The following is a 27,304-nucleotide window of genomic DNA, read 5'->3' on the forward strand; positions in this document are numbered from 1 at the left end:
TTTAAATGCCCTGACAACCCAAATCTGATCGGACCCGGTGTACAAAGCTGCTTTTGTAAAGGCCTATATATCTCATTTATATAAAGGGGATATTCCTCCCACTGCAGTGTTCTGCGCGTAGGATGCCACCGGCTCCTGCTGTCCTTCCCAGTCCCTGCGGAAGCTGGCCAGGAGGATGATGGCTCCCGGTGCCCGCTCCTCCAGGCCAGAAGGGTTTTCCTGGCTCCCGGTGCCCGCTCCTGCCGGCCAGGCCAGGCCGGCTCAGGCTCTCGGCAGGCCACATCCAGGATATACACCCCGATAAAGCATCAGATACTACAACCGGGATCTGCGGCGCGCAGGCGGCCCCGCGCTCGCCCGCCTGAAGGCGGAAGTCCGTCACAGTGCCTGAGAGCTGCAGTTTTGGGGTGAAAGGCGGCGATTTCGGCAAACCCGCGGCCCCCGGAGCCAGCCAGCGGCGCCGCCATTGCTGCGGAGGCAGCGCGGCGCTGCGGCTACGCCCCCAGCGGGCGGGCATGGGCGGCGGGGCCAATGGGAAGCCCCGCGCCGCCGTGCGCGGCCAATAGGAAGCGGCGCTCGGCGGCCGCGGGGCGCGCGGCGCCGCACGTGGTGACGGGGGTGCACGTGGGCGGCGGCCATGGCGGTGAGAGGCGGCGGGTCCGGGCCGGGGGATCGCGGGGCTGGTCCGGGCCGGGCCGAACCGAACCGAGCCATGCTGTGCTGTGTTCTACCCGCAGGGCTCTCCGGAGGCGGCGGAGGAAGCGGAGCAGGGCCCGGAGCCCCCCGCCGGGGGCCTGGTGCGGCGGGGGAAGAGGGCTGCCCCGGCAGCCGCGGCCCCGCAGCCGGCCAAGCTGAGCCGCGCCGAGCTGTACAGGCCGCCGACCAGCGAGGAGCTGACCCAGCTGAAGGAGACGGAGGACCTGTTCCACTCCAGCCTGCTCCGCCTGCAGGTCAGCCGGGGGGGCCGCGCACTGCCCCGCGGGGAGAGCCCGGAGCCGGGGATGAGCTGGGGCTGTGTTAGGGGAAGATCAGCTGGCAGCTGGACCATAGAATCATAGAGCAGTTTGGGTTGAAAGGGCCTTTAAAGATCATCTAGTTTCAACCTCCCCAGGGTCACTTTCCACAAGACCACTGGGTTGCTCAAAGCCCCGTCCAACCTGGCCTTGAACACTTTGAGAAATGCAGCATCCACAGCTTGTCTGAACAACCTGTGCAAACACACAGGGATGAATTTCGTCCCATTTTTAAAATCTAAACTTACTCTCTTTGAGTTCAAAGCCATTGCCCCTTTTCCTATAGCTGTATGTTCTCATAAAAAGTCCCTCTCCAGCCTTCTTGTAGCCCTTTTAAGTGCTGTAAGGCCACAATAAGTCTCCTCAGAGACTTCTTTTCTCCAGGCTGAACAATCCCAATGCTTTCAGCCTTTCTTCATAGGAGAGATGCTCCATCCCTCTGATCACCTTGGTGGCTCCTCTGTGCTGGCTCCAGCAGGTCCCTGTGTTTCCTGTGCTGGGAGCCCAGGGCTGGATGCAGTGCTCCAGGTGGGTCTCAGCAGAGCAGAGCAGAGGGGCAGAATCCCCTCCCTGCCCTGCTGCCCACGGGGCTCTGGGTGCAGCCCAGGACACGTTTGGCTCTCTGGGCTGGGAGTGCCATGGCTGGGCCATGTGCAGCCTCTCACCCACAGCACCCCCAAGCCCTTCTGGGCACGGCTGCTCATCCCCCAAGCTGGATTCAACATCTTGCACATGGTGTCTAGTTGATTCTCATGGGCCCACTCCTTGAGCTTGCATGGGATGTATGGCATCCCATCCTTCAGGTAGTTCTAACATTGGTGATTTTTATGAGGAACATCTTTGATCTCCTAGCTACTTGCTGCTGTCAGTGGCAGGATCTCCAGGGCCTGGTTTGTGGTGGGAATCTGTGTGATTGTTTCCTACAGCTGATTCTCTGTCATACAAACTGCCTTCCTGAGAGCTGTGCTTGTGTGAATTATGTCAGAGTTTTTTTTTGTTAGGCTGGAGATGATTGCAATCCAGCACTCACAGAAAATGGCAGGAACTGATCAGGCAGGGTTTAAAGAGAGTTTATTGTGTCCCCCAACTCACCAGCTGTCCTCTGCAGCAGGCTTATGGTTGGTGCTGGAGGACAAGGTAAAAGCAGCATTTCCAGTGTTACAGATGCTTTTGATGGTCCCCTTTCCCCCTACAGATTGAGGAGCTTTTGAAGGAGGTGACATTGAAGGACAAAAAGAAGAAGAAGATCGATGCCTTCCTCCATGAAATTAACAGCCTGCTGAGCGCCATCCCAGAGACCGCAGAAACTGAAGTATGTTCCAGGGTTATGGGAGAGGTGGCAACACCCCTGTCCTGGATGCAGCAGAAGCAGGCTCTGCTGTTGCTCTGCAAGCACAGCTACTCGTGGACTGTCTCCTTTAGGGGCTGAAAAAATAATAATTTGCTTTTTCTTCGAGGAAAAAGCAGGGACACTGTCTTTAGATTCTGTGCAGCTGTGTGGGGAGCGGGGTCTTGGTCCCCGCACGTGTGCTGCTGTTGGTGCTCAGAGTGCTTTGTGTGTCCTGTCTGTTCCCAGCTCACTGACCAGGCCTGGCTCTTCGAGGGTGTGAAGGTCCCGTTCCTGCAGGTGCCGTTCAGCATCAAGGGAAGGTTCCGCTTCGTGCCCCCAGCTGAGCTGAAGGTGGTGGGCAGTTACCTGCTGGGCACCTGTGTCAGGCCAGAGATCAACGTGGACATTGCAGTGACCATGCCACGGGTGAGTCTGGCCATGCCACCTCCTAAATGGCTTGGGCCCTGGCAGAGCCCTGTCCTCTCCTGTCCTCCATGACCCCTGCCCTGCCCACTCCATTCCTCAGTGAGGTGGCAGCATCTGGATATGCAGGATGACTTCCACAAGGAGCTGGGGAGTGTGGGCTGGCCTCTTGCTCTATCAGAGCAGCTGTTTGATCTTAGTTCCTCATGAGGATCTTCCTTTTCTCTGCCTGGATGGAACATTGCCAGGGAGATGCATGCTGTCTGTTTTTGTACCCAATTGCACTTCTACCACAGCTCCCAAGACTGTTAAAGGGAGGGAGATGTTTGGAGCCTGGTAACCTCCTCTTGCTGCTCAGACTTGATTGCAAGAAAAGCTTGAGACCTAGCACACCCTGTTTGGCTGCATGACTGCTCTTGTCTCCTGCAGTCCTGGAGCTCGGTGAGCCAGTATCAAGCTCCTGACCAGCTTGGAGCTCCTTGGGGCTGAGACAGGGCTGCCTGTGGGGCCAGGGGGAGCTGTGGGTGCAGGGGTGCCTTGGGCTGAACCGAACTTGGCAGGCAGGTGAGGTGACATTGTCCTGTCCCTCTTTTCCCAGGAAATCTTTCAGGACAAAGATAACCTGAATCAGCGCTACCACCGGAAGAGAGCCCTGTACCTGTCCCACATTGCCCAGCATTTGTCCAAGGAGAAGCTCTTTGGCAGTGTGAAGTTTGCCTACATGAACAGCAACCATCTGAAGCCCATCTTGCTCCTGAGGCCTCAAGGTGGCACTTGAGCCTTGCTCTGGTGTGGGGTGTGACTGGGTACAGGTGTTGGGTGGAGGGTGCTGGTGGTGGTATGATACCATTTAGTGCCCCTTTGGAGAGGGATAGTTCTTAGGGTGCCATCACAATTGGTGCTAAATTTTGGGTGCTTCTCAGCTGTTTTCTCTCTTCACACAGAGTCTAGTCCTCAGGGTCTCTCCCCTGTGCTTGGCTGGGCTCTCCAGCCTTGGCCTCACTGGCTGGCATATCCTATGGGTACTTCAGGGAGTAAAAAAGTAAACCCTACAAAACACACCTAGCACTGCCCTTCCTTCCTGCTCTCCCCAGCCCTGTATCTAGCACTGCCCTTCCTTCCTGCTCTCCCCAGCCCTGTTCCCCACTGTCCTCCTGCCTTCCCCAGGAACCCGTGTGCAGTTTGTCTCTTCCCTAATGAGATGACATGAGATGCATGGGCTGTGCTGCTTGTTCCCACAGTCCTCAGGAGATAGTGGGTTGGGGTCTGGGACAGATGTGGCATGGCAAGACCAGGGCAGGTGAGCCTGCCAGGCTGGGCAGTGGGGAGGAGATTGAGGCTGGGGCATGAGATGTGTGACCTCAAGGTCATCACTGGCTCTGGGATGTGGTCACTCTCTGCTCTGACATGATTTCCACAGCTGTGGAACTTTGCTGGGAAGGAGGTTTTGCCTTTGCCCAGGCTGGGGATGCTCTTTGTTTTCCCAGTTTAATCTCTGACACCTCTTCCTCCTGTACCTCTCCCCTTGGGTGCTTACAGGCAAGGATGAGAAGGTTGTCACTGTCCGACTCCATGCTTGTCCCACCTCGGATCTCTTCAAACCCAGCCGCTTCTACCCTAGCAAGAACAACGTCCGGACCGCCTGGTTCATGGAGCAGAGCACCCCCAAAGAAGGTACAGCCTGGGGCTGGGGGAACATCAGGCTGTTTGTTTCAGGCAGAGGCTGCCCCCAGTGCCTGTGGGTGGGTTCACTGCAGCCCTTCAGGTTTTTGGTTGGTGTTTGGGTTCAGCGTGCTGTCATCTCTCCACACAGGAACCACTGAGCCCCCAACCCCGCACTACAACAACTCCATCCTCTGTGACACAGTGATGCTCTCCCACCTGCATTTCTTGTCTAATGCAGCCACGGACTTCCCAGGCATGAAGGATGGCGTGGCCCTCCTCAAAGTTTGGCTGAACCAGCGGCAGCTCAGTAAGGTATGTTCTGTGCCAAGGTGGGCTCTGCTCACCTGGCTAACCTGCCTTTGGCCTGCTCTCCTTCCTTTGGCACAAGGGTAGTGCTTTGGTCCTGGTGGGTGGGGTGGTGGCTTGTGGCTTTGCTTTGAGCTGTGTTAGGTTTTCATGGAGGCCTCGTCCTAATTTGTGTGCTGCCACGGGGTTGTGGTACCTCTGTTTTCACAGGGCTTGGGGTGCTTCAGTGGCTTCTTGGTCTCCATGCTTGTTGCCTACCTGCTGATGAAGCGCAAGATTGTGAAAATGATGAGTGGCTACCAGGTTTTGAGAAGCACTCTGCAATTCCTGGGTGAGTTTGCAGGGGCCCCTCTGGACCAGGAAAGGTTGCTGTCTCTGCACATAGTGGGGGAAGAAGCATAGAGGCCACTGTGGCTTTTCTTTTGTGCTGAGCCCATGCAGGTGGGATGGACAGGAGGAGATGAGTCAACAGAGCAGGGCTGGATGGTGCAGCTTGCAGTGGGTAATTCTCATCATAGGGTGGAGGCCAGCATTGTATTGTAGCTCTGTTGATGTTTTTAGACTTTGGTGGTATTGGCATGTAACCATGCCACTGTCACCAGGGGGAGAGGTGTGGATGCTGGTGTGACTTGTTCCTTCCTGTCTGTCCACAGCCACCACTGACCTGAGTGTGACAGGGATCAGTCTAGCCAAGGATGCTGATCCCTCCCTGGTAAGCAGCCCTCTGAGGGGTCTTGTGCCTGAGTCTGTCTGTATTGCCACTGCTCCTGGGGGTAGGATGTGCCTGTTGCAGGGACGGCAGATGGCAACAGTTTTGGGGTACGCTGTAGCACTAAGGACTGTGTTTGCTTTTCCAGCCTGTCCTGGATGATTTCCACCAAGCATTTGAAGTGGTCTTTGTGGATCCCTCTGGATTGGTCAATCTCTGTGCTGATATGACTGCCAGCAAATACCACCAGGTACTGAGCAGGTTGTGGTGGCTTCTTAAGGTGCTGTCTGAGGAGTGAGCTCACACAGAGGATGGTTAGGTATCTTTGAGGAGAATCTAGGACCAACGGACAGCATTCATTGTGGTTTCCTAAGCTTTTAACATCTCCAATTTTGAAGCTTGGAAGTGAATTTGGAGACTTAAATGTAGTACTGCCTTGCCAGTCTTGCTCGAGTGGTGTGGGAAAGTTGTTTCCCTCTTTGTGTGCACCTTTGGGTGAAGCCAAGCAGCTCTTTAGCAGATGTAGCTGTTCTGTAGGAGAGAAACAAAATGGATCACCTTAATGTCAGGGATATCAAGAAGGGACAGACTGGCCAGCAGTGAGAGCAGTTTGTTACTTGGCTTCATGCTAAGGACAGAGACTGGGATCAGGGTGTGCTGCTGACCATGGAACTGGGCTGGCCCTCGTTGATGGGGGAGCACAAGTGACCGCTGCTGGAGGGATTTGCTTTCCTTCTCCCTTTGCATTCATGCTCCTGCACTGCCTTCCCTCCTTGCTCAGGTCCAGTTGGAAGCCAAGCGCTCCATGGAGATTCTGGATGACCGGATGGTGGATGGCTTTCAGGTGCTGCTCATGACCCCAAAGCCCATGCTTAGGACCTTTGACCACATCTTCCAGTGAGTCTCACTGTGCTGGTGGGGTGGTGCTGAGGCAGCCTGCTCAAAGACAAGTGAGCTGCTGCTGGCTTTGGTCCGGGTTAGATTTGAACTTACCTGGTGGGAAGTGGCTCTGCTAAGCTCTGAGATAGATGCTGGTGCCTCCTTGTACTGGGCTGTTCCACTTTTACTGTCTAGATAGCTTCCCAGAGGAGGGGAGCAATTTTTAAGCCTTGGAAACAATGACCAGCATCTCCTGAGATGCCAGAGGGCATTCTTGTAGCACCCATCGTGGGCTAGGACCCTCAGTTCCCCATTTCATCCATCCTCTAACATAGCCCTCTCTCAGAAAGGATTTGGTGGCAGAGGTAGGTGACCAGCTTCTCTTCTTCTCTGTAGCCTGAAGCATGTCTCCAAGCTGCAGGGTACCTGCAAGAAGATGGAGCTGCTGAATGAGCTGATGGATCGGGGTGGGAACTATGTGGCTGCAGCCCTGCCCTTCGTTGTCTCGCTGCTGGCACGGGGTCTGTCCCAGAGAGCACAGCTTGTGGCTCACTCCCTGCCCCAGATCCCCGAGGTAAGGCAGCTAGGCAATGACACTGCACCCTTTGCAGCTTGTAGGGTTTCACATGTCTCTGATGGCACTACAGAGCATAGGGAGGGCATCTGTGCTCACTGGGGAAGGAGACAGGCTTGTCTCCCTTGGTGGGAATATGGAACCTGAGGCCCTGCACTGGGCTGTGGGATGCAGCTGTGTTGCTTGGTCTGGGCACAAGCTCTGGTCCAGTAATGAGGAAGGATGAAGACAGCTTTTCTTGTAATTGGGGAGACCTATTAGATGAGACTTGCCCTGTCTGTGCTTGTCTGGGCCCCTGGGAGGACATAGCAGGAGGTTCATCTAGCACCCCAATATCCCAGCAGCTGCTGCTCCAGAAACCTCATCTCTCCTTGTGCCTCATGTTCCTCATTTTCCCACAGTGGCCAATTGATGCTGACCCCCCAAAACACAAGGATATGGGACCCCTGACGTTTGGCCTCCTCTTTGTCCCAGAGTTTGCTGCCAGCACGCTGGAGAAGGGTCCTCAGGCTGATCACCCTGAGGTGAGGGGAGCCCTGCTTGTGCTGAGTAAGAGCAAAGCTGGTGCTGTGCTGTGGTTGAAGACAGCTGGGAGGCTGGCTGGTAATCTTGGGAAGGTTTTGTCTGGCCTGGAAATGACCCGTGTCCCTGTGCTGGCTTGGTCAATGTTCCTCCACAGGCCTTGGAGTTCCGGACATTCTGGGGAGAGAAGTCAGAGCTGCGTCGGTTCCAGGATGGCAGCATCTGTGAGGCTGTGGTGTGGGAGGCCAGCACTGCCTGCCAGAAGCGCCTCATTCCTGAGCAGATCATCAGGCACCTGCTGAAGCTGTAAGTTGCACTGAGCAGCAGCTGTGGGTCACTCCACGTGTCACTCCTGCCATGTGTCCTGTCCTTGGTGACCCATTGTCAGCTTCATGCTTTCTGGGGTGTTGTGGGTTGTTTCAGATTTGTGAGATCATTTGAGATCATTTTAGTTGTCCTAATGTTGTGAACTGCTTCCCAAAAGTGGGTGGGAAGGGCAGGCACCTGGTGCTGTAGCCTCTGCTGGATGTAGTGCAAAGGGCAAGGAGGCAGCATGGTCCTGCCCTTACCTTGTGGATGGGATGCTGGGATACTCCTCAGAGCTGGAAGAGAAGCTGTCTGGACCTTGCAGGACATTTTTGTGAAATCCTCTGAAACCTTGTAGTGGTTCACAAAATTGTGTCTTCTCTATGGCATTGGAATGCCTAAGCAGCAGTTTATACAGCTGTTTATCTGCCAAAAGTGAGGGCCTCTTGCACAGAAAGGAGGGTTTGCCTGTGCCTCTTTGTCCTGGCTTGAGGATGGGTCTTGTGAGCAAAGGCTGCACATTGGTGCCTTTGGCTTTGCATCCTGTGAAGTTGCACAAGTGCTGGTCACTTTGGGTGGATTACTTGGGCAGGGAGGAATGCACAGAGATTTGTCTTTTCACCAGGATCTTCCTTAGAGAGGGATTGCTCATCCTTGGGCTGAACCATGCAGTGTCAATAGGATCAATAGGCTGGCATGTCGTAGCTGTGATGCTCTGTTGTCTTCTCCTACATAGCCATGCAGATATTCCTGAGTCCTCCATCTGCTACACAGGAGCCCTGCTGGAATCTGTGATCAAGACTGGGAAAGAGGTATGATTGCTTCCCCGTGGGGCTGGGGCTCTCTCCAGGAAAAGCAGTGAGGGAAGGGCTGTAGGGAGGTCATTTGAGTGGCTCTGAAGCAGCTGGGTGGTTCCCAAGAGAATGAAGTAGGGGTAAGGATCTGCCAAGTCTTTCATGGTAGCCAGTGCAAAACTGCTGACTCCTCTTGCTTTAGCATCCCCCACCCTCATGTTCCCCTGCAAGCACCCTACTGTCCTGTTGTCACTGCTGTTGTCCCTCTGTCCACATGCCTGAGCACATATTCCCGTCCCACAGTGCTTGTCTGGCTGCATCCTTTAGGACATGGCCCAGGCAATTCTGTGGTGCCATCCCTTAGGTCCAGCTGGCAAACCCAGGGAAAGGATCTTTCCTGGCATATTGCAAAGGGCTAGATTGTGCTCCATTTGAATGTGCAGCCAAAACAAAAAAACTGCACTTTCAGACAGAAAAGATGCATCTCAGAGGCTGGGAAATGTCCCTCCTTACAACTTCTGCTTTTCAGCTTGTGAAATTAAAGTCTGGAGATGAGCCATGAGCACTTTGGCACACTTTGTTGGTCTTTTTGTACTGATGCCTTAGGATTTTAGTATTAATATTTTTCATATATTTGTAATGCTGCACTTCTTTAGTGTATAACTCTAAACCCCATATAGAGTGTTAGCTACTGTCTTCACATTTTAGTTAGACAAAACAATTCCTCTCTAGGCCTGGAAATCAAGGATACCTTACTATCTCAGGCCCTGAGAAATGTAAACAAAAGGGAGCAAACTTGGAGTAAATGTCTTCATTACCTGAAGCTGTAATTGGAAGATTAACCCCTAATGTGTAAATTAACCAAACTTAAGAAAGTATGAAAACCCATACTATTTTTGGGTGTAGCCCCTGAGGGGGGCTTTGTCTGCCTGAAAATGTGCCTGAAGGCCCTTTTTATTCCCTTGATTTTGTCTGGCTCTGCTTTTAGGTAGTCCCAAAAAGGCATCAGTACAACCAGCTCTTTACCTGGTTGTTGGATGGAGGAAGAAATTGTTTCCTTTCCACTTTTTCAGAAGTGGTGCACATTTGATGGAAAGGATCTCCTGTGCCAGAACTGATTGCGGTCTGGGCAGAGCTGGGTGTCAGATTTGGGATGAGATGCTGGTTTTCACAGCTGTTGTGTGGTGAGGCAGGAGGGTCTGTGTGCTGTGTCCCTTCAGACTGATCTGGGGTTAGGAGGGCTGATACACCCCAGTCTAATAGGGGATGCATTTTCCTGGAGCCTGAGGGGTGCTTAGGGGTTCCACTGTTGCCAGTCTTTGAGGAACAAAGGAGAAAGTTGCTGTTGAGGGGGTGGTGGGTGCAGGGGTACCTGCTCCTCCAGCTGTTTGTGTGCAGGCAGCTTGGGGAGCCAGCAGTGTGAGGATGTGCAGGATGAAGGCAGAGGAAGGGTGCAGCCAGAATCAAGATGGGGTTGGTGGTTCATGGCACACCCACAGAGGGTGCTGCTGCTCTGCCAGAGAGCCCAGGTTGCAAAACTCCAGGCAGGTTGGCTCCTTGTGGGACTCAGCTGCCTCTGAGCTGGGTGGTTTGGTGTCACCAATGTGACAGATCAGGCTGCTCTGCTGTTACTTGGAGAGGTGGAAGCAGTAAGGGCAGCACCAGTTCTCCCTCTGGTGCTTCTCTGCTGCCCTCCACGGGGTTCCTGTGATGCTCTGAATGTTTTCTGTCTTTGCTTTTGCCATTTGCCAGCGCTCTGCCTTGGCTAAGGATGTAGTCAGTGGAATTTTCTATTAACTGCTGCCTCTGTTGGAGTCATGGTAACTGCTGGGGAGACTGCAGCACTGCTCTCACCTTGCCAATGTATGATCCCTTTATTCCCAGATCATTCTTGGCTTCTCCTTTACTATAGTGACTGCTGGCAGTACAGCTCTTGGTGCTGCCTTAGTGTCTTGCAAAATAAATAATTTTATTTGCCTCTGGGGCTGCTGGAGAGTTGCAGACAGCCTTGCCCTTGTCTTTGCTGAGCACTCTTGCCAGAAGCTGCTCCCTGGGGTGGCAGTGCTGGAACTTGGTTGGCAGCCCATGAGGGAGGCGAGGTGAGTGCAGGAGCAGGAGAGGTGCTTGGAGAGGCTCCCTGTGTGTCCGCAGGCAGGGGGAACGGGTGAGGAGGCCATGGTGAGCGTTGTCTGCTCCTACGATGACCTGAGCCGCAAGCTGTGGAACCTGAAGGAGCTGCCACTGACGGTGACGGCGGTGCAGGGTGTGCATCCAGCCCTCCGCTACACAGACGTGAGTGTCCTGGGCCAGGGCCACAGCTGGGGGGCTGCAGGGAGCTGGGGTGAGGCAGGACCAGGAGAATGAACCACTCTCTGCTTTTGTGGCTCCTGAGAGCCCTTAGGCAATATGGTGCCTCTTCTTTGCTGTTCCATCCTTTGGGCTGGCTGTGCACAAGCTGACCAAACCCTCTGTACTGGAGGGCTTTGCTGGTGTGGGAGGTTTGGGTGAGGGGATACACATAGTCAAGAGGTTTCTGCTCCCTGTTCTCAGTTGCTGGGTGGCTGTTCTCTTTCAGGTCTTTCCTCCCATTCCTATGAAGCCAATTTATTCCTTCCATAAGAGAAGCAAGCACTTTCTGCTTCCTTCGGAGGAGAAGCCCTGCCCAGCCTACATAACACCTTTGAAGGGTAAGTGGGGTGACATGTGAGTGGGAGATGATCTGTTGGAGGGAAGTGGAGGCAAGCATCAATCCTGGCTCTGTTATTGCTGTGTTGGTGTGCTACAGGCAGGAGCAGAACCCTGTCTCCTCCTGCCCTTATGCTGTAACCTGTAGTTCCAGACACCCCTATCCAGCATCTTGTTTCTGGATGGGATTCCCTGACCTCCTGCTCTCCCTTTGCCCCCAGTCATCTGCCACATGGAAGGCAGTGGCCAGTGGCCGCAGGACAAAGGAGCCATCAAGCGCATCAAGGCCGCTTTCCACCTCCAGCTGGCTGAGCTCCTCCGGCAGCAGCACCAGCTGGTGTGCAGACCTGCAGTCACCCACACTGACGTGTACAAGGTAGGGGGGTCCCCAGAACCTTCCCCAGGCCTGACCTTACTCAGGTGGGGGGTGTGGCAGTGACCTTATGCTGGTGGGGGGCTGTGGCAGTGATCCCACTGGACAAAAACAATATTTGGATGGTAGGCCTAGGAAGGAGTGTGATGAGACTGCATTGATGTCAGGATGCTGCTGTTGTATCCCTGAGGAGCAACATAACACACATCATGCTGCTTATGTCACCACCCAGCCTGACTTTGCCTTGTGTCCCATCTCAGGATGGCTACATGTTCCGTCTCCAAGTAGCCTACCACCGGGAGCCCCTGATCCTGAAGGAAGTGGTCACTCCAGAAGGAATGCTGAAGTACCAGGACACAGAGGAGTCTCGGCAGCTGGAGCTGGAAACGTTGCATCTGCCCTATCTAACCAGCTCACTGCATGGGTAAGTGAGGCAGAAAGTGCCTGAGAGGTCAGAATGTGGCACATAGCTGGAAACCAGCATGGAGGTGCTCTTGGATCCTGGAGGGTAGAGGAGCTTGGATCCCTCCTGGGTAGAGGAGCTTGCTTTGGGAAGTGGCCCTTCACCTGGCCTTGTGGGATGCTCTTTGGAAGGATTAAGGGAGGGGTGTGGGTGTGAGTGGCACCACTTCTCACGCTGTAGTCACTGGTGTGAGGAGACAAATGCAGCATGTTTAGAGGGGAGCATGAGGCAGCATTTTCCCTTCTTCCCCCAACATCTCAGCATCTGCTGAAAGTCTCTGTGCTTGTGATGCTGTGTAAGTGTTCCTTGCAGATTTTTGCCCCTCTCTTCTTTCTCACCAAATGCCAGTGTGGGTCCTGGGGTGTGTGGGCTGAGCAGTGGCATGTGTCCCTCCTCACAGGCTCCAGCAGCAGCACCCTGTGTTTGGCAGCACTTCCCGGCTGGCCAAGCGCTGGATCAGCGCCCAGCTCCTGAGTGACAGCATCTCTGAGGAGTGTGTGGACCTGCTTGTGGCGTTCCTCTTCCTCCACCCAGCCCCCTTCACACCACCCAGGTGAGGATGAGGAGCTGGCCCCATGGGGATTTAGTGCCTTTCATTACATGCCATGGAGGAAGGGGGGGATGCTGCTCAGGTGGGAAGTGTTGGGAGGGTTCACAGCAGGGAGCATGAGGCCCCTGTGCTGCCAGAATACTGTCCCAAGTCCTGTTGGGAATTTTCAGAGGAGATGGAGATGCTTAGCGCTGAGAGCTGTGGCTTTCCCCATGCTGTGCACTGCAGAGAAAAGGGGAGAGCAGGTAAGGCTGGGAGTGAGTATCCTTGTGGCCTCTAGGTGCTGGTGGCACAACTGCAGGGTGTCTTGTACCTTCTGGAGGGCTGGTGAGGCCCCTTGTACTGGAGGTGGTGGCCAGGAGAAGCAGGGTGAGAGCTGTGTTTGTGGCTACCAGCATGCTGGGGCTCCTGGGCTCCCTAGGAAGGATGTCAGGGTGGTGATGGCAGCTCCAGCCTCCCTCCTGGCAAAGGCTTCCAAGGGAGGAATGAGGGGTTGGGCCCTGAAATCTGAATGGAGCAGTGTGTTGGTAAATGCTGGCTGCTGGCAGACCGATGTTATGGGGCCCAGAGGAAGTGAAATGAAGTTAAAGGAAATGTTTTTCTTCTGTATGGAGTCAAAAGGTTACTCTGCCCTGCACTTGGGGTGCAGTTTCCTTTCCCAAAGTAGCAGGAACAGCAGTCTGATGCCTAGAATGCTTTCCTGTCTCCTAAAATAACAGAATTCCCATCTTCCCAGCTATCTGGCTTTGTGCATGTGTCATGTTACAGGGGAAGAGGCTCTCTGGGAACTTGGCTGGTGTTCAGGCCTGCACCAGAGATGGGAGCAGCCCTCTTTCCACCTCCTCCTTGTTCCAGACCCAGGAGTCTGGGTGGGAAGAGCATCAGAAGATCGGGCAGCTGGGAGGGGATTGGGGGGACACTGTGATTCACGTTTTGCTGGTTTCTTTTTCCTGAGGAATGAGGGAAAAGGGTGAAAAGACTTTGCCTGGAGATTTGGAGAAGGGGAAGTGTCTCAAATTTGTTCTGAACTTCCCTTTCCCATCACAGATATCCCTTGTTGGGCTGCATGTGGGTTGGGCCTTCACTAAGTCACCCCAAGTGCAGCCTTTCTTGCTGCCAGGGAAGCAAATGCTGATGTTGAGCTGTTTTGTCCTGCCTGCAGCTCTCCACAGGTGGGGTTCCTGCGCTTCCTCAACTTGCTGGCAACCTTTGACTGGAAAAACAACCCTCTGATAGTCAACCTGAACAGTGGCCTCACAGGTGAGCAGGCAGTGGGTAGGAGAGCTGCACCATGAGATTCTTGGGCCCTCCTTGGTCAGTGCCTGGCTCCACATCTCTTGGATACATCACAGCTTGCACTATCAAAAGGAGACTTTCCACTCCCTTGCTCCTGCCCTGTTGTGTTTCACTTGCCTGCAGGATGGGTTTGGTTGTGCCATGTGTGGTTTCCTTTTCTTCCCTGCATGCCTCTAAAGAGATGGATCTCAATGATGATGCTCTGCTGCTTCTGGTCTTCTTGTTGAAATCTGTGACAAGCGTGGGTGGTGTTGGATGTGGAGTTGTCTTTGAAGCAGTCTGTTCCTGCCCTCCAGTGTTTTGTCTGTTGATTGTTTTTTGGGTACAGGCTGGAGCCTCAGGAGACCATGGGATTGTATTTGCTCTGCAAAGTCATGGGATGGGGGAGATAGTTACCCCCAGCTTTAAAGCTGATTTATAAAAAAAAATAAGGGTGTCTGTGAGAGAATGGGTTTTGAAAACTAATATTTTCCAAAGTGCCCTCCAACTTATTTTAATGAACTAAGGAGCTTTTCCCCACTTGAGGGGAAATAAAAGACAAAAGGTAGAACACTCTTTGGATAACACAAACTGTCACTAGCTTATAATGTGAACTTCCAGCTTGTCACTCTCAGTACCTAACCTGCCTGAGCTCACCTGAGTGGGTTCAGAGCAAAGGTCCATCTGATGGGAGTGAGGCACAAGTCCGAGGTGAAGGAGCTCTGGTTTCAAATGGAATATAGGATCAGAGGATGGGAGAGGATAAATCCTGTTGGGCTGCCTTTTCCTGGCTATGATGTGGGTGAGGAGATCAGAGGGCTGTGGATGGAGCAGAGCAAGCAGAGCATCTCACCTGTCTGCCTGCCCTCTCCAGATTCTGACTGCATGGAGATCAAGAACAAGTTTGTAGCATCGCGCTCTCGCCTCCCTGTCATGTTCCTGGCCACCCCCAAGGACCAGTGGAGCTCCATGTGGACCCGGGAGCGCCCCTCGGCACAGGTGAGCTGGGCCCTTTGTCCCCTTGCCTCCCTCTGGTGCTGCTGGCTTGGGGCACTTCTCTGCTCCTAGTGCTGGAGCCAGCTCTAGAGCCCTGTGAGGGAGGGATGTCCCTGTTACATCCAAGACTGCCAAGTTTTACCCTCTGACTTCCCTCCCTGCCCAGATCCTGCAGCGCCTTGTCCTGCTCGCCTCGGAGTCTCTCCGTGCCCTGGAGGAGCAGCTCATGGACCCACTCAGTGACCAGGATGTGAAGGTGACCCCTGGGGACAAGGGTTTTCAGGCTCTGGCCGAGCAGACTGGGCTTTGATGGTGGTTGCTGGGATGTGTTAGGAGGTTTCAGGCTGTGGCCATGGGGTTGCCCTGGGATGTAAAGTTGCAGGGATGGAAGAGGGAGTCTGGTGTCCCTCTATTCCCCCCTGCTTCTGGGGAACCGAGCTCTGCACTGCAGCTTGGGGTGACTAGGACAAATTTATTCTGTATTCTCTAGTTTTCTTGGGACGTGAGCAAACCCACAATATTCCTGTGCCAAACCAGTTGTGTGTCCATGACATGATCCAATGGTTCCTCTGGGAGACTGTTCTGGAATAGTTGTGGAAATCTGGCTTGTGTGCTCAACTCTAATCAAGCTTGGGGTGTTGGAGGTTTTGGCAGGACAGGCTCTTTAGGAGGATGTTATTTTGGTTTGAATGGAGGAGTAAAGCCCCTATGGAGTTTAACCCTCTTCAGTTTCTCAGCGATTTCATTCTTTAAGTAAACTAAAACATCCATTAATGCAATGGACTTTAGAGATGTATATTTATTTGCCCTTTGAAGGGAGATACATGTGCTTTGAAGGGTAGTTTGTTGATGTATGAGGTAGTGAACCAGGAGATTGAATCTCAAAAGACTAAAGAAGCCAAGCAGTGGTTAGATGTGACAGATTCACATTAGGAACAGAAAACCTCAAATGAAAACCAAAACCAGAAACAGCACATACAGTGGGATTTTTTTTCTGCTTAAGCAATATGAAAAGGACTTACTGATACTGCTTTCTGTTCTGCTTTATTTTGCACTGGAAGTGTTATGAGGTGTGGATGTACTTGAGGCAGTAGCAGTGTGTGTTACAGGGCTGTGAAGGCATGAGGCATGGCCAGTGTGTTGCAGTCACAGTGCTGGCCCTAGACTGAAATTCAAGAGGCACATTGTGAGCTGAGGGTGATTAGCTTCTAAAACAAACTGTCACCTGGCCAGAGCAGCCTCCCAACACCTTGACTCAGCCTCCTTGGGACTCCTCCTTCCTCCCTTCCATTGCAGTGGGAATGTTTCTCATTGCCATGGAATTATGCCAGTGTCCTCCCTATGGAAGCCTATGATGTTCCTTAGGGATGAACATGTTTCGAGAGCAGAGCTTGGGGAAGGGAGGAGGGAAAAGCCTTTCCAGTTTACTTTAGAGTTGGCTCCTCTGCAGTTGCCTCCTGTATCTAAGACAGTGCTGCAAGCTGTTTTTTTTGCCTTTGCATGTGGGTCCCATGGGGACATGCCTGCTGTCATGAAGATGCACACATGGGTTAGCTCCCAGGGCACACACAGGAAGCCATGGACTTGATCTCTGGGTGGGACAGGAGGTCTGTGTGCAGCAGAGCTGGGACTGACTCAGCGCTGGTCACTGATGTTCTTCATGTGTGTTCTCCCTGGCCTGGCTGTAAACTAGTTCCAGGCAGTGGGTTTTCTTCCAGTGCCAAGATGAGCAGTGTCCCATGCCTCTGTTCATGTCTCTGCATCATTTGTTCCATTTGAAAATATACATGTAGTTTTAGGTTTTTTCCATTTTAATACAGCTGTATCCAATAGCCTGTCCAAATATTTATGTGTCTGGGATTGCTCCCGTCCATTAATGGGGTTTTGCTCTCACCCTCTGTCTGTTTGATGGAAGATGCTGTTGCCCTCTGGGGCAAGTCCTGGTGGACAGATGGCACCAGCCCATTATTAAACAGCTCCTTTGTCCCCTGTGTCTTGTTCAGCTCCTGTTGGCTTCTTGATTCCCCTCTTCATCCTGAAGCTGTGCTGTGTGCAGTGCAGTTATCTATCTCAGCTCACCTCTTTGTCCCTCTCTCTGTTGCCCACCCCACTAACATTTACTCAGGTAGGCTTCCTGGGGTCTGTGGCAAACTTGTAACATGAATTTCACAAAAGATTTGTCTTTGGTTTACTGCTTCCTAAGAAGAAGGAGACAAAATGCAAACAAGGACTTGGGAAACCTCTCTTACCCCTCCTGCCTGCTTGTGTCCTGTATTGACTAGCACTGTTTGTTTCTCCCTGCAGATGGTCTTCCGCCCTCCTTTGGACTTCTATGATGTCCTGATCCACCTGAATCCCAGCCAGATTCCCCGGCTCCTGGAGAGCGTGGACCGGCCGGTGAAATCGGTTTCTCGTGGCGTGGTGAAGAACAGCTCTGCCATGAACATCCTCTTTCCTGTGGTGGATTATGACCCTGTGCAGTTGTACCTCCAGGAGCTGAGGGTAAGCACAGCCTGTTGGAGAGGCAGATGGGGTACCCAAGGGGGAGCTCCCCTCTGGCTTTTGGATTGCTGATGGTGCAGGACATGGCTGGTGACATCTTTAGGTATTTACATGGGATGGGCATTGCTTCTCCAGCAGAAGTCCTGGTGAATACATCACCTCCTGCATGGAAATGGGAGTGCTGCTGTGATGTGAGGGTGAGCTCAGATAGAAACCACCAGGAGCTTTTGCTGAAGAAGATAGTATTCAGCACAAAAGTGTCTTTAAACCATTTGTCTTCAGTTAGTTAACTCACTTTTCATGACTTCTTCCACCATTTGGTGTGCATGATGGGCAGTAGCCACATGCAATTTCTGGAGGGACGTACAGGTATCCATGACATGGTCCCAGTAAGCTTTCTAATGTTAGGCCAGTGGTTGTGTGAGCCAGAGGAGATTAGTATTGGTTACAGAGTGGTTTCTCTGTGTTTGGCCACATGCATAATAACAGAGGAAGTTGCTAATGTGCGAATATGGAGAACATCAGTACCCAAAGTCATAGACCATGTTCTTTTCCACCATAAGGCCAAGCCAAAGCCTTGTCAAGCTGGGGAGATGTGCAAAGTCCTGGATGACAGCAGTGATCCTCCCTGGATGTGGACAGCCTGTGCTTTGCAGTTGTGCAGCACCTGGCACTTTGGCATTTCCCAGCTTCAGGTGTGGTAGCTGGGTTAAACGTTAGTGTCGGTTGTGCAGAGAGGTGGGGCTGTGGTGCCATCTTCTCAGAGCCTGCCTTTGCCATCATCCCTTACTGATAGGAGTGCTCTGAGCAGTGTCAGAACTGTAAGCAGGGGAATCCAGGCTGGCTGTGGCAGGAAGAGGCCTGTGGGGGTCTCTGGCACTGTTCCCCACTCAGGACAGAGCCAGCTTTCATGCTGGAGCAGGCTGCACAGAGCCCAGTCCTGCTAGATGCTGTCTGTCTCCAGAGATAGGGTTTTCCTACTTCCCTGCCTCAGTGTTTGGCCACCATTGAAAAAGTGGTGCCTGAACTGAAACTCCAGTTTAGGCTGGAAGATTCTGGGCCCTCTCAGTTCAAGCTCTCCTTTCCCCTAATTAGGTACCTTAAGAGTTGGGCAAAGAAAACCTGCAAGGGTTTCTTTGAAGGTTTCCTCATCCTGGGCACAGCTGTGTTACCCCCCAGGTTGCCTGCCAGCCCCAGTGCATGATAACCTGTGCCCATGGGAATCTGCTGTGGCTTCAGCAGAGCTGCCAGGTCTGCCAAGGTGTAAGCTTAGTCCTCCTGTCACCCACAGCAGCCTGGGATAGTCTTGGGTGGTGAGAGACAGGGATGTGTGAAAGGCTTCATAAAACTGAGGAAGACCACCAAATTGTGATACAATTTCCTTGCAAAAAGCACTGCTTCCTCACCTGGAAGGACACTTGGGAGAGGAGGTGCCCAGTGCTCTCCTCCCTTTGAGAAGGAAGGTGGACCTCGAGGTCCTGCAGACATGTTCTAGAGGGCACTGGGAGATTTCTTGGGCAAGAGGGAAAGGGAGAAGCATCCTTCACAAGGGTTTTAAAAGGGAGGAGGAAGCAGATTTGGAACTGTTTGCTCTTTCACTTTTCTTTCTGGTGTCTGAGGAGTCACACCAAGACCTGTCCCTTGCTTTTCAGTGATGAATGTTTGGCTTGCTGCCAGGAAACCTCAGCCAAGAGGTGCAGATGTGGGTAGAAAATGGAGTTTTTAAAGTGTGAAATACTTCTCTACCTCATGCTGGAAGTGGGTTCTATTGCTGAACTGAGTTTTTCAGCAGCTACCAAAGTGCTGCAGATGCATGGGGACAGAGCCTCTGTATCTCTGAAGGGGTCAGGGCTAAGCAACTCTCATGGAAGCCTGAAAGAAAGAAGAATGCTTGCTTGAAGAGAAACTGGAGGATGCTGGATGAGCTGATTGGGAGAGCTGTCTCTTTGGGGAAGCTTGCAGCAGGTCTGGCTGTAGATTGAGGCAGTCAATCAGGAAACTCATTGAGGTTTACAGGGTTTACTTTTATATATCTAGACAAGTCGATGTCAGTAAGTGGCTCTGGAAGTGAAAGGTAGAGAAAAGATTTTCCTGGAAGGCAGCTTTCATTAATCTTCAGGCAGTTATGATTTACATGGTCCAGTCAATAGTGACATCCAAATTGCCTGAATCTTTACTGCTTTTTACTGCCCATTTTTATTAATACAGGTTATAATAGATTGGGAATTGGGTTTGCTCAGGTTGCAAACTACAGCTGCTCCTAAATCCAATATGCTGACATCCCAATGAAGAAAGATGCATATGAGCAAAGGTCACATTGCTTGTTGGAAGCAGTATTGATTCTCTTGGTGTCCCTTGTTCTTTGACATGAGGCTTCCTAGGAGGGAACAGATCAGGAACTGGTTGCAGCTTTCTCTGAAGAGTGAGCTGTGGGGCAGAGAGCCCGAAATCTGCCTCAGCATCTCTATCTGGGAGGCTTTTCTTTGTCTTTAGTGCTTTTAGATATTGTTTGTTCTCTTGTGGCTATCATATTGGAGATATCGTGCAGTAACAGTTTGCTTGTCATTCATAGCATCCAAATCAGTAGTGGGCAGTCCTGAAGGAGCTGGTAAATATCTGATTTTCTAGGCAAACAGGTGTTTATTTTCCTGAAAAAATCACAGAAGTGGTGCTGCGCATGGTCTCAGAGAACTCAGTTGTATCCAGTTAAGTTGGAATGCCTCAAAAGCTGATTTTGCACTGCAGGACCACTGCAAGCTGCTGTTGCTGAGCTGTCAATAGAAGCTACTCCTTCCATGAGAAATCATCTGACTTCATCTCTCAGTGTATTGATGTTGTTGCTTCAAGGCAAAACCTTTTCATTGACTTTGGCTTTGCTTGGTAACCTCTCCAGCACCTTTTTATTTTTCCTTCCCTGGCTCTTGCTGCTCTAAGCAGTGTTCAGCTCTTCCTTGTCCTCTGGGCTGGAAGCTCTGGGGGTGATCCAAACCCTGCAAGAAGTTGGTGCCAGAAAGAAGTGTGGTGACAGCAGTGAATCCTTCTGAGAGAACTTGGATGAGAAGGCAGTTTGGACGCAGAACCGACTGGCTTTGATTCAGAGTAATTTGCTCTCTCTTAACAGTACAAACCACAGAATTGAGCAAGGGGGCTGTGGCCATGGCTGACAGTGCAGCCATGGTGGGTTTGTAGCAACAAAGGGAGACATCTGCCTCACAGATGATGTGGGATTTTGTGTTCTTCTGTGGGAAGAAAAGAAACATCTGGCCTTTACTGAGATTTCCACACAAAAACAGGATTTAAATGCCTTGGTGTTTTGATTGAATTGAGTGGGGCAGGGAGTGGCTTCTTCCCCTAGTTGAGGCTGGTAACCAGGAGATTCACTCTTCTGTCCAGCCTGTTTCTCCCTGTTCTTCTAAAGTCTAAGTGTTTAGCAAGGCAGTAGTGCTCTGGAGCTGAAAGATTGCTGTGTGCCTTTACCAGGGAGCTTAATCAGAGTAGAAAATGAAAGAAGAGGTGCTGAGTCCTGACTGCTTGATTTTTTTTCCCGCTTCAAGGAGATGTGCTGCAGGAACTGGCCTGAGTTGCTCTGGTGTCTGGGAGGCTCTGGGTAGAGATGAAAGGCTGGCTGTGGGATTCAGGCAGCAAATTCTTCAATTCCAGAACTGATCTGATAGAGAAGGCCTGTTCTGTGATCCTGTCCACATGAGAAGGCTTTGCAGACAGACACTTCTGAGGGAAAGCAGGTGCCAGACATCCCAGAGAGAGGGCTTCCCTGGAGATTCAGCCCATCAGCAGCCTCCCTGCCACCTACAGCTCAGAGTGCCTGGTTGAGCAAACCCTGGGTTGGCTCCTGGTGGGGATTCTGCAGCAAGGCTAAATAAATTTAAGTGTCTGGGATGAGGCTCCCATTGAGTCTCCATCATGGCTGCTGATCTATGTTCTGGTGGCTGTGTGGCTGCAGAGCACTCCTGTGTTTGCTGGGGATGTGGTGTGAGAAGGCTTTTGCTCCAGGGTGACTTGGCTATCCTCTGGCCTTGAGACCATCCAGAGCACACAGGGCTTGTGGATTTGCTTGCCATGCCTGTCTGCCTGCATTCTGGAGCTCACAAAAGCCAAAGGCTCTGGTCACTTCCCTGAGCTGTTCACTGATTGTGGGGTACATTGGGTGAAGCTGCCTGTGCCATGTCCATCTGCCTGTCTGTTATGGCTCTTAACAGATCTCACATTTCTTACTGGGTCTTTGGTCTCACCAGGTCACTGATGGGATGTGCTGTCATTCACTGAGATTTAGCTTTGTTGGGCTGTAGGAAGAGCTTGTGGCAGAGAAGTTGTCCATTTTGTGAGATCTTTTCTGTGTGGATGAGCAGGAAAATGTTTCCTGCTTTACAATAAACATCCCTCTAAAGTAATGTTTTGCATTTCTTGCACCTTAAGGCAAGACCTATCAGGAAGACTTTGAGACTTTGAGCCCTTTCGTTTCTTCTTCATTGTGTAAAAATGCGTCTCTTGCTACTGCATTTTAGAAAGGAATTAATGATAATAAAAATTTTCTATTTCCTAAAACATGTAAGCTGTGATCCTGTGTTGTAGCTGTAATTGGTGAAATCTTTCCAGGTCAGTCTGCTCCCTTCTTGTTTTGACTGACAGGGCTGAGTCCTCCTATGGTAACACCAGGTAGACAGGGAAAAGCTGAGAAAGTTCTGTGGCTCTCATGTTGGGCAGGAAGCTTCCTATCTGGATCTGCACCTTTGGAAGGGCAGAGGTGTCAGGAAATCCATCACCTGCTTTCAGGGCTGCAGAGCTGCCACAGACCCTTAGCATAGTGCCCTGGGCTGAGGGTGGGTACACGTGTGTGTGCCCCTTTGCTCAGTGGGGCATCAGCCCCATGTGCTCCTGGGCTGAGCTGACACGGGACTTGTGGCTGCATTTCTTCTGTGTTGGCAATGCCCTCCCAGAGCCTCTGCAGGGTTTGTCGTGTAGAAAGTGACAGAAGACTTTTGTCTCAATGATTTGGTGGATTGACATCTGTGCTGGTGCAGCCAGGAGGACACGAGTGGCTTCTTTCCTTTCCACATTTCTTTCCTGCTGCCCCCAAGCCCCCGGACAAGGGATGGCTGTGTAGCTCTCAGGTGGAAAAGTTTGCTTAGTTTGAATTCAATTTGAAACCTTTTATCAGCTGAATCTCAAACCCAAGGATTTCCTTTGTCTTTGAAAAGAAAGTCACAGAGGTAGCCCCAGCCTGGGGTTACTTGGACAGCGCTCCTTGCTCTGTTGGGGTTGTGGGGGAGGCTCTCTCCGTGTCACATACCTGGGAGCATCAGGGCAGGTCACAATAGGGTGGCAGAAACCTTGAAATGTTAACCACAAATAAGTAGTTGTTTGTTGGAAGTAAGTAGCTTTAATAAGGTTTTACACTGGTGGGTTCCTTGCTAAGAGCACTTAAATTTCTCTGAACACTGAGCAAGTGTTTATTGATGCATTTGCCTTCTGAGCTGCTGTTGAACCAGGAAATAGTACTGTAGGACACATTTTTGTGTGCAGAGACCTCCCTTAAAGGCTCTTCCAGCATCTGTGATGCAACGAGCCTAATCTCTTGGTAGAAGCAAGAAAAAAATGTGGGGATAAAGGGTCAGATGGAAAAAATCTTTTCCCTAAAAGACAATGTAGATACTTAAACAGTAGCTACTTAACTAGCAGCAAGTAGATACTTAACAATGTAGATACCTAACAACTAGTAGATACTTAACTAAATTTCACTTAGCTCATTGCAAAATCCATGCTTCAGATGGAGGTGCTTAATCTGGTAATCCCATTTTAGATCCAGGCATTGTTTTACTCACTACATTTCTCCACCCTTTTCATTCCTATAACCCAGATGGTTTCTTGTTCTAATCTTCTTCCAGGTGCCATATACACCTTCTCTCTGGACAATGAGGCCTCTCCAAAGTGTAGCCCTGAGCTTGTAGGTCCCCCATGTCCCTGTGAGATTGGAACCAGCTGTAGGTTTTGTTGATGGCGGGGATTTCTGTGGGCCTTGGAAGCTGACTTGCAACCAAAGATAGAGCACCTGGAGAAGTGAACAAACTTAGTCCCTGCCCTTTCTCCCTTTTCTCTGAAACTTTTCCTGGAAGAAGGTGTTTGCAGGCTCAGACAAGTCCAGTGACACTGGGCAGAGAACGTGGGATGTGGAAAGGAGGGTGAACTGTTTGCTTTTACTCCCCAAGCCTCTGAACAAACAGGAGTGCAGTGACTAACATACCTGACCCTTTTAATGCTGCCATTTCTCAAGAACTCCACAGCTCATGGGCCAGTTTGAAACACTATCACATGGATGACACTGGGAGCAGGACAAGTGCTGAGATTTTGAATTGGATGCCATCCTTTTAACATCTGCCCTCTGCTCCCTGCTGGTTGGGGAAAAAAACCCAAACCTGCTGGGTATCAGGCCAAACAGTGGTTTTATTGGGAAATTAGCTGAGCCTGGGAGATTTTTTTTTACTGCAAATGCTGCTGGCTTCTGTCCAGCAAGATGCATCTGTAAGAAATACTGTTCTCACAAGGAGCATAGTGTGGCACTGAGGCCTTGCCCTGCAGAGTAGCTGGGCTTTTTCAGGTTCTCACATGTCTGCTCCCCTTTGCTTCAGAAAGCTGTGCCTTGGCGATCAGCGTGCCCTGAGCTTTACTGCCATTCCTTGAGCTTTCCCTCCCTCCCTCTTCGGCTAAAAAAAGAGGAGTCTCCCCTGTTGACTGGGCTCTGAGCATAACCCGTTGCTCTCAGTACAGAAATGCCAGGGTGGATTACCTCTTTTTAAATGTATTTTTAGACAGTGGTTTTTCTAGCCAGTTTGGTGAAATAATGCCTTGACCAGGCTTGCCCATGTGAAAGCCCATGGAGTGGGATGAGTAGGCAGTTCTTGGGATCTTTCCATCTTGATGACCTGATTTTTGTTGCTCTCTGTGAGGGCAGCAACACTCCAAACTCAAATCTGTCTCTGAAGATTGCAGACAACTCCACCTCTCCTTGCTTGTCAGGTCTGTATTCTAAAAATGCCACCTTGCCTTTTAGGATCACTGGTAGCACCAACCCACTCTACTTTTTTTTCCTACTGCAATTCTGGTATGTCCATACAAGAGCCCATCCAAGCTTGTCTTTGATTATGATTTTCTTTTCATACACATCCTCATGAAAACCTCATGATACGATGATGCCAGCAGAGACCTCTCTTGGTAAAAGCTGGGAAACTAAGGTGAGGGAGAAGAAGGCTGAAGAGGGAGCAGAGGGTCTGTATTCTGGGCAATAGTTTGTTCCAAGTCTGGTGAAGCCCTGTGCAGAAGCTTCTCCTCTACTGATGCTGGGGACTGTTTGCTCAGCCTGCTAAATACCTCTTGTTGCCTGATGTTGATCTCCACCAAGACAAACACGTATCAGGGAGCAGCTGCTTGGCTGTCTTGGTCAGCTTCTTTCAGGGTACACTTCTCTTGGTATCAGCATGTTGGGTGATGAGCTGTAGGGCCAGACTTCTGGGTTCAAGAAGTTGCTTGCACACAGCATTGTTTCCTTGTGTTGTGGTGCTCATCTGCCTCCTTGCAGCCCTGGGAATCCAGCTGGTCTGGGCTTGGGGGAGGCCAGGCTGGGCTTTAGTCATCCCTTTGTGCAACATCTCTCTTTGATCTCTGCTGCCCAGCACCACCAAAGGAGATGCTCACTGGCACCACTGCTGAAGCACAAGGGGCAAGGAGGACAGATTGCTGCACTGCCTCCTTTGAGCTTTCCATCTTTCCACCCCACAGAACTTTGTGTTATTACTTAAAACCTCTGCTCTAATGTTTCCTTTTTTGATAAAGTCCTGACAGCTCACATGGGGTTTATCTCAGTGGAAGAAGGAGCTTTGATATCTTGGTTGCACAGATTGCAGAGCTTGAGATGCTGGCCTCTGGTTTTGTGTTTGTCTTTGGTGACATGAGATGTACTGTGGCAGGACTGCCTGCTGGGCAGGGCCTGCCTCTTTCTGTCTCGTGCATTGTGGAATCTTGGATATGGTTGCTGGACACTGGGACGGTACAGCTTGGTAGTGCCAGGTCAGCTGATGGAGGACCACAGTGAGAGACACTCAGGGGTTGTTACTGAAGGATCACTGTCCTTAACCTGTGTTTGTTTTCTCTCCAGAACGCCTTTGATGATCTTGCCTTGTTCTTCTATGACAAGCATGGAGGGGAAGTGATTGCAGTTCTGTGGAAACCTTTGAGCTTCCAGCCTCAGCCTTTTAAGGTGAGTTTTTGCCTCTGTTTTAAGCGTCGTGTTACCTTTGTACCCTGAAAGCTGAAGGGCTCTTTTTATCTTTCTGTATGGTAACTGATGAGAGTCCAACTCTCATCAACCCCAAAGCCCTTTGAGAAATGGAGGTCGTGGTTTTGTCGCCTCTTGGAAGGGGAGAAATCAAGACAGAGATGTGGCCACAGTGCCTTCAGTATCAGGAGAACTGATAAGGAAAATAGACTATCCCATTCTTGTGGCTTTGGGATCTTCCCAGAAATACCCAGCCCAAGAAGCCTAGATCTGGAGTGCCCATGTCCTCGTTGATGCATGGAGCTGTTTTCCAGCTGCTCTGTGTGGGTTGGCAAACCCTGGAGGGTGGTTAAGCCAGGTGTGAGGCACACTGGAGTGATTCATGCTGCTTTCTATGAAGGAAAGACGCAAAGAAACTGGTTACTCATGGCTGTGAGCTGGCAGCCCAGGCTCTGCTGTCAGTCTCTGGTGATTTATCTCCCCTCTCTTCACGGCCAGAGGGCATTGGCCATTCTACCTGGCTGCTGTTGTGAAACCCAGTTATTCACAGTGGTGAAACAGAGGAGGAGATGCTTGCATCGGAGCTGAGTCTGGCTGGGTTAAACACAAGGGTTCTGCTTTTGCCACTGTTGGAGCCAAGGATACCTTCCCACCTGAGGTCTTGACACCCACCAAAGAGCAGAAGTAGCTCTTACTCAACCTTGTGCTGTGGTCCCTTTTGCACACTCCTTGTGCCCTGCTTACCCAGGCTCTGCCATGCATCTGCACACTTGTCATTCCACCATGCCCCTGGCCATTGCTTTGCCTCGTGACTTCCTCACACTCTTGGGACTGTGGCTCCAGGGTAAACCCTAAAAGGGGCTGGAAGGGTAATTTTGCACTTAGTTAGCTCTAAAAATGAGCACTGATAGCGTTAAGAAGTTAAACTTGTGGAACTGGGTGTAGCAAGGTTTGTATGTGACAAGGCAGGAGAGGAACTTGGTTCACTTGCTTGGGGCTGGCAGAGGCTGCAGTGCAACTCTGAGTAGGTGCTCCCATTTTTGCAATGTTTTCTGTGTCCTGCAGGTCTCCAGCATGAGGGGAAGGAAGGTGACAACTCTGAACAACGAGCTGGTCTGCATTCCCAATGTGGAGGCAATTCTGGAGGACTTTGAGATTTTGGGAGAAGGCCTGGTGAAAAGTGTGGAAGCTCATACAGAGAAATGGACTATCTGAAACCACTGAGAGGTGTCAGAGCGGCCTGTCCTCAAGCAGTTTGTTACCTCTGGGTCTGTTCCTTTCTATAAATCAGTCCTAGAAGATCCTTTTAGCTTTCTAAATCCCAGAACTGTATGTTTTACTCTATTTATCTTTATATGTATGGTTCAGAAAAGCAATGGGACCTGATATACAAATGCCTTTTTATTTTGAAGGAAATATAAAGATGGGATAAAGTTTTTTGAAAATCTTCCCGTTTCTTGTTCATTGTAGGAATTGGAGGTGTGCTCACATGAAAATGGAAGGGTCTGAAAAATACGACTGAAGTGTGCAATGGAAAGGCAGTTTCCTGGTTTGGTAGGGAGTTTACATGAGATGCTGCTGTTGTAGGGGTTAGCAAAGCCAGAAGAACAGTTGTTAAAAGAATGACCAGGTTATTCCCTGCTGCTCAGCCC

At 51.2% G+C, this 27,304-nt stretch overlaps 1 protein-coding gene across 1 annotated transcript; it reads left to right on the forward strand.

Moving 5' to 3' along the window:
* Positions 1-629: 629 nt before the first annotated feature.
* Positions 630-27,073, forward strand: NOL6 (nucleolar protein 6). The gene is made up of 26 exons (XM_058823796.1): positions 630-643; positions 738-950; positions 2,209-2,325; positions 2,590-2,769; positions 3,365-3,533; positions 4,306-4,440; positions 4,580-4,743; positions 4,948-5,068; positions 5,391-5,449; positions 5,595-5,696; positions 6,228-6,343; positions 6,722-6,899; positions 7,301-7,423; positions 7,579-7,727; positions 8,464-8,539; positions 10,673-10,813; positions 11,097-11,208; positions 11,428-11,582; positions 11,840-12,003; positions 12,443-12,595; positions 13,755-13,852; positions 14,742-14,866; positions 15,030-15,119; positions 17,168-17,365; positions 25,533-25,634; positions 26,718-27,073. Exons 1-26 carry the CDS (start codon positions 638-640, stop codon positions 26,865-26,867), a joined length of 3,396 nt encoding a protein of 1,131 aa, XP_058679779.1. The 5' UTR covers positions 630-637; the 3' UTR covers positions 26,868-27,073.
* Positions 27,074-27,304: the final 231 nt, after the last annotated feature.

Source organism: Ammospiza caudacuta, chromosome Z (genome assembly GCF_027887145.1).
Source record: "Ammospiza caudacuta isolate bAmmCau1 chromosome Z, bAmmCau1.pri, whole genome shotgun sequence".
Lineage (NCBI taxonomy): Eukaryota > Metazoa > Chordata > Aves > Passeriformes > Passerellidae > Ammospiza > Ammospiza caudacuta.

Coding starts and splice junctions, on each gene's coding strand:
- NOL6 (XM_058823796.1), top strand. Junction 6,344..6,721: donor ACCTTTGACCACATCTTCCA/GTGAGTCTCACT, acceptor TCTTCTCTGTAG/CCTGAAGCATGTCTCCAAGC. Junction 12,596..13,754: donor GCCCCCTTCACACCACCCAG/GTGAGGATGAGG, acceptor TCCTGCCTGCAG/CTCTCCACAGGTGGGGTTCC.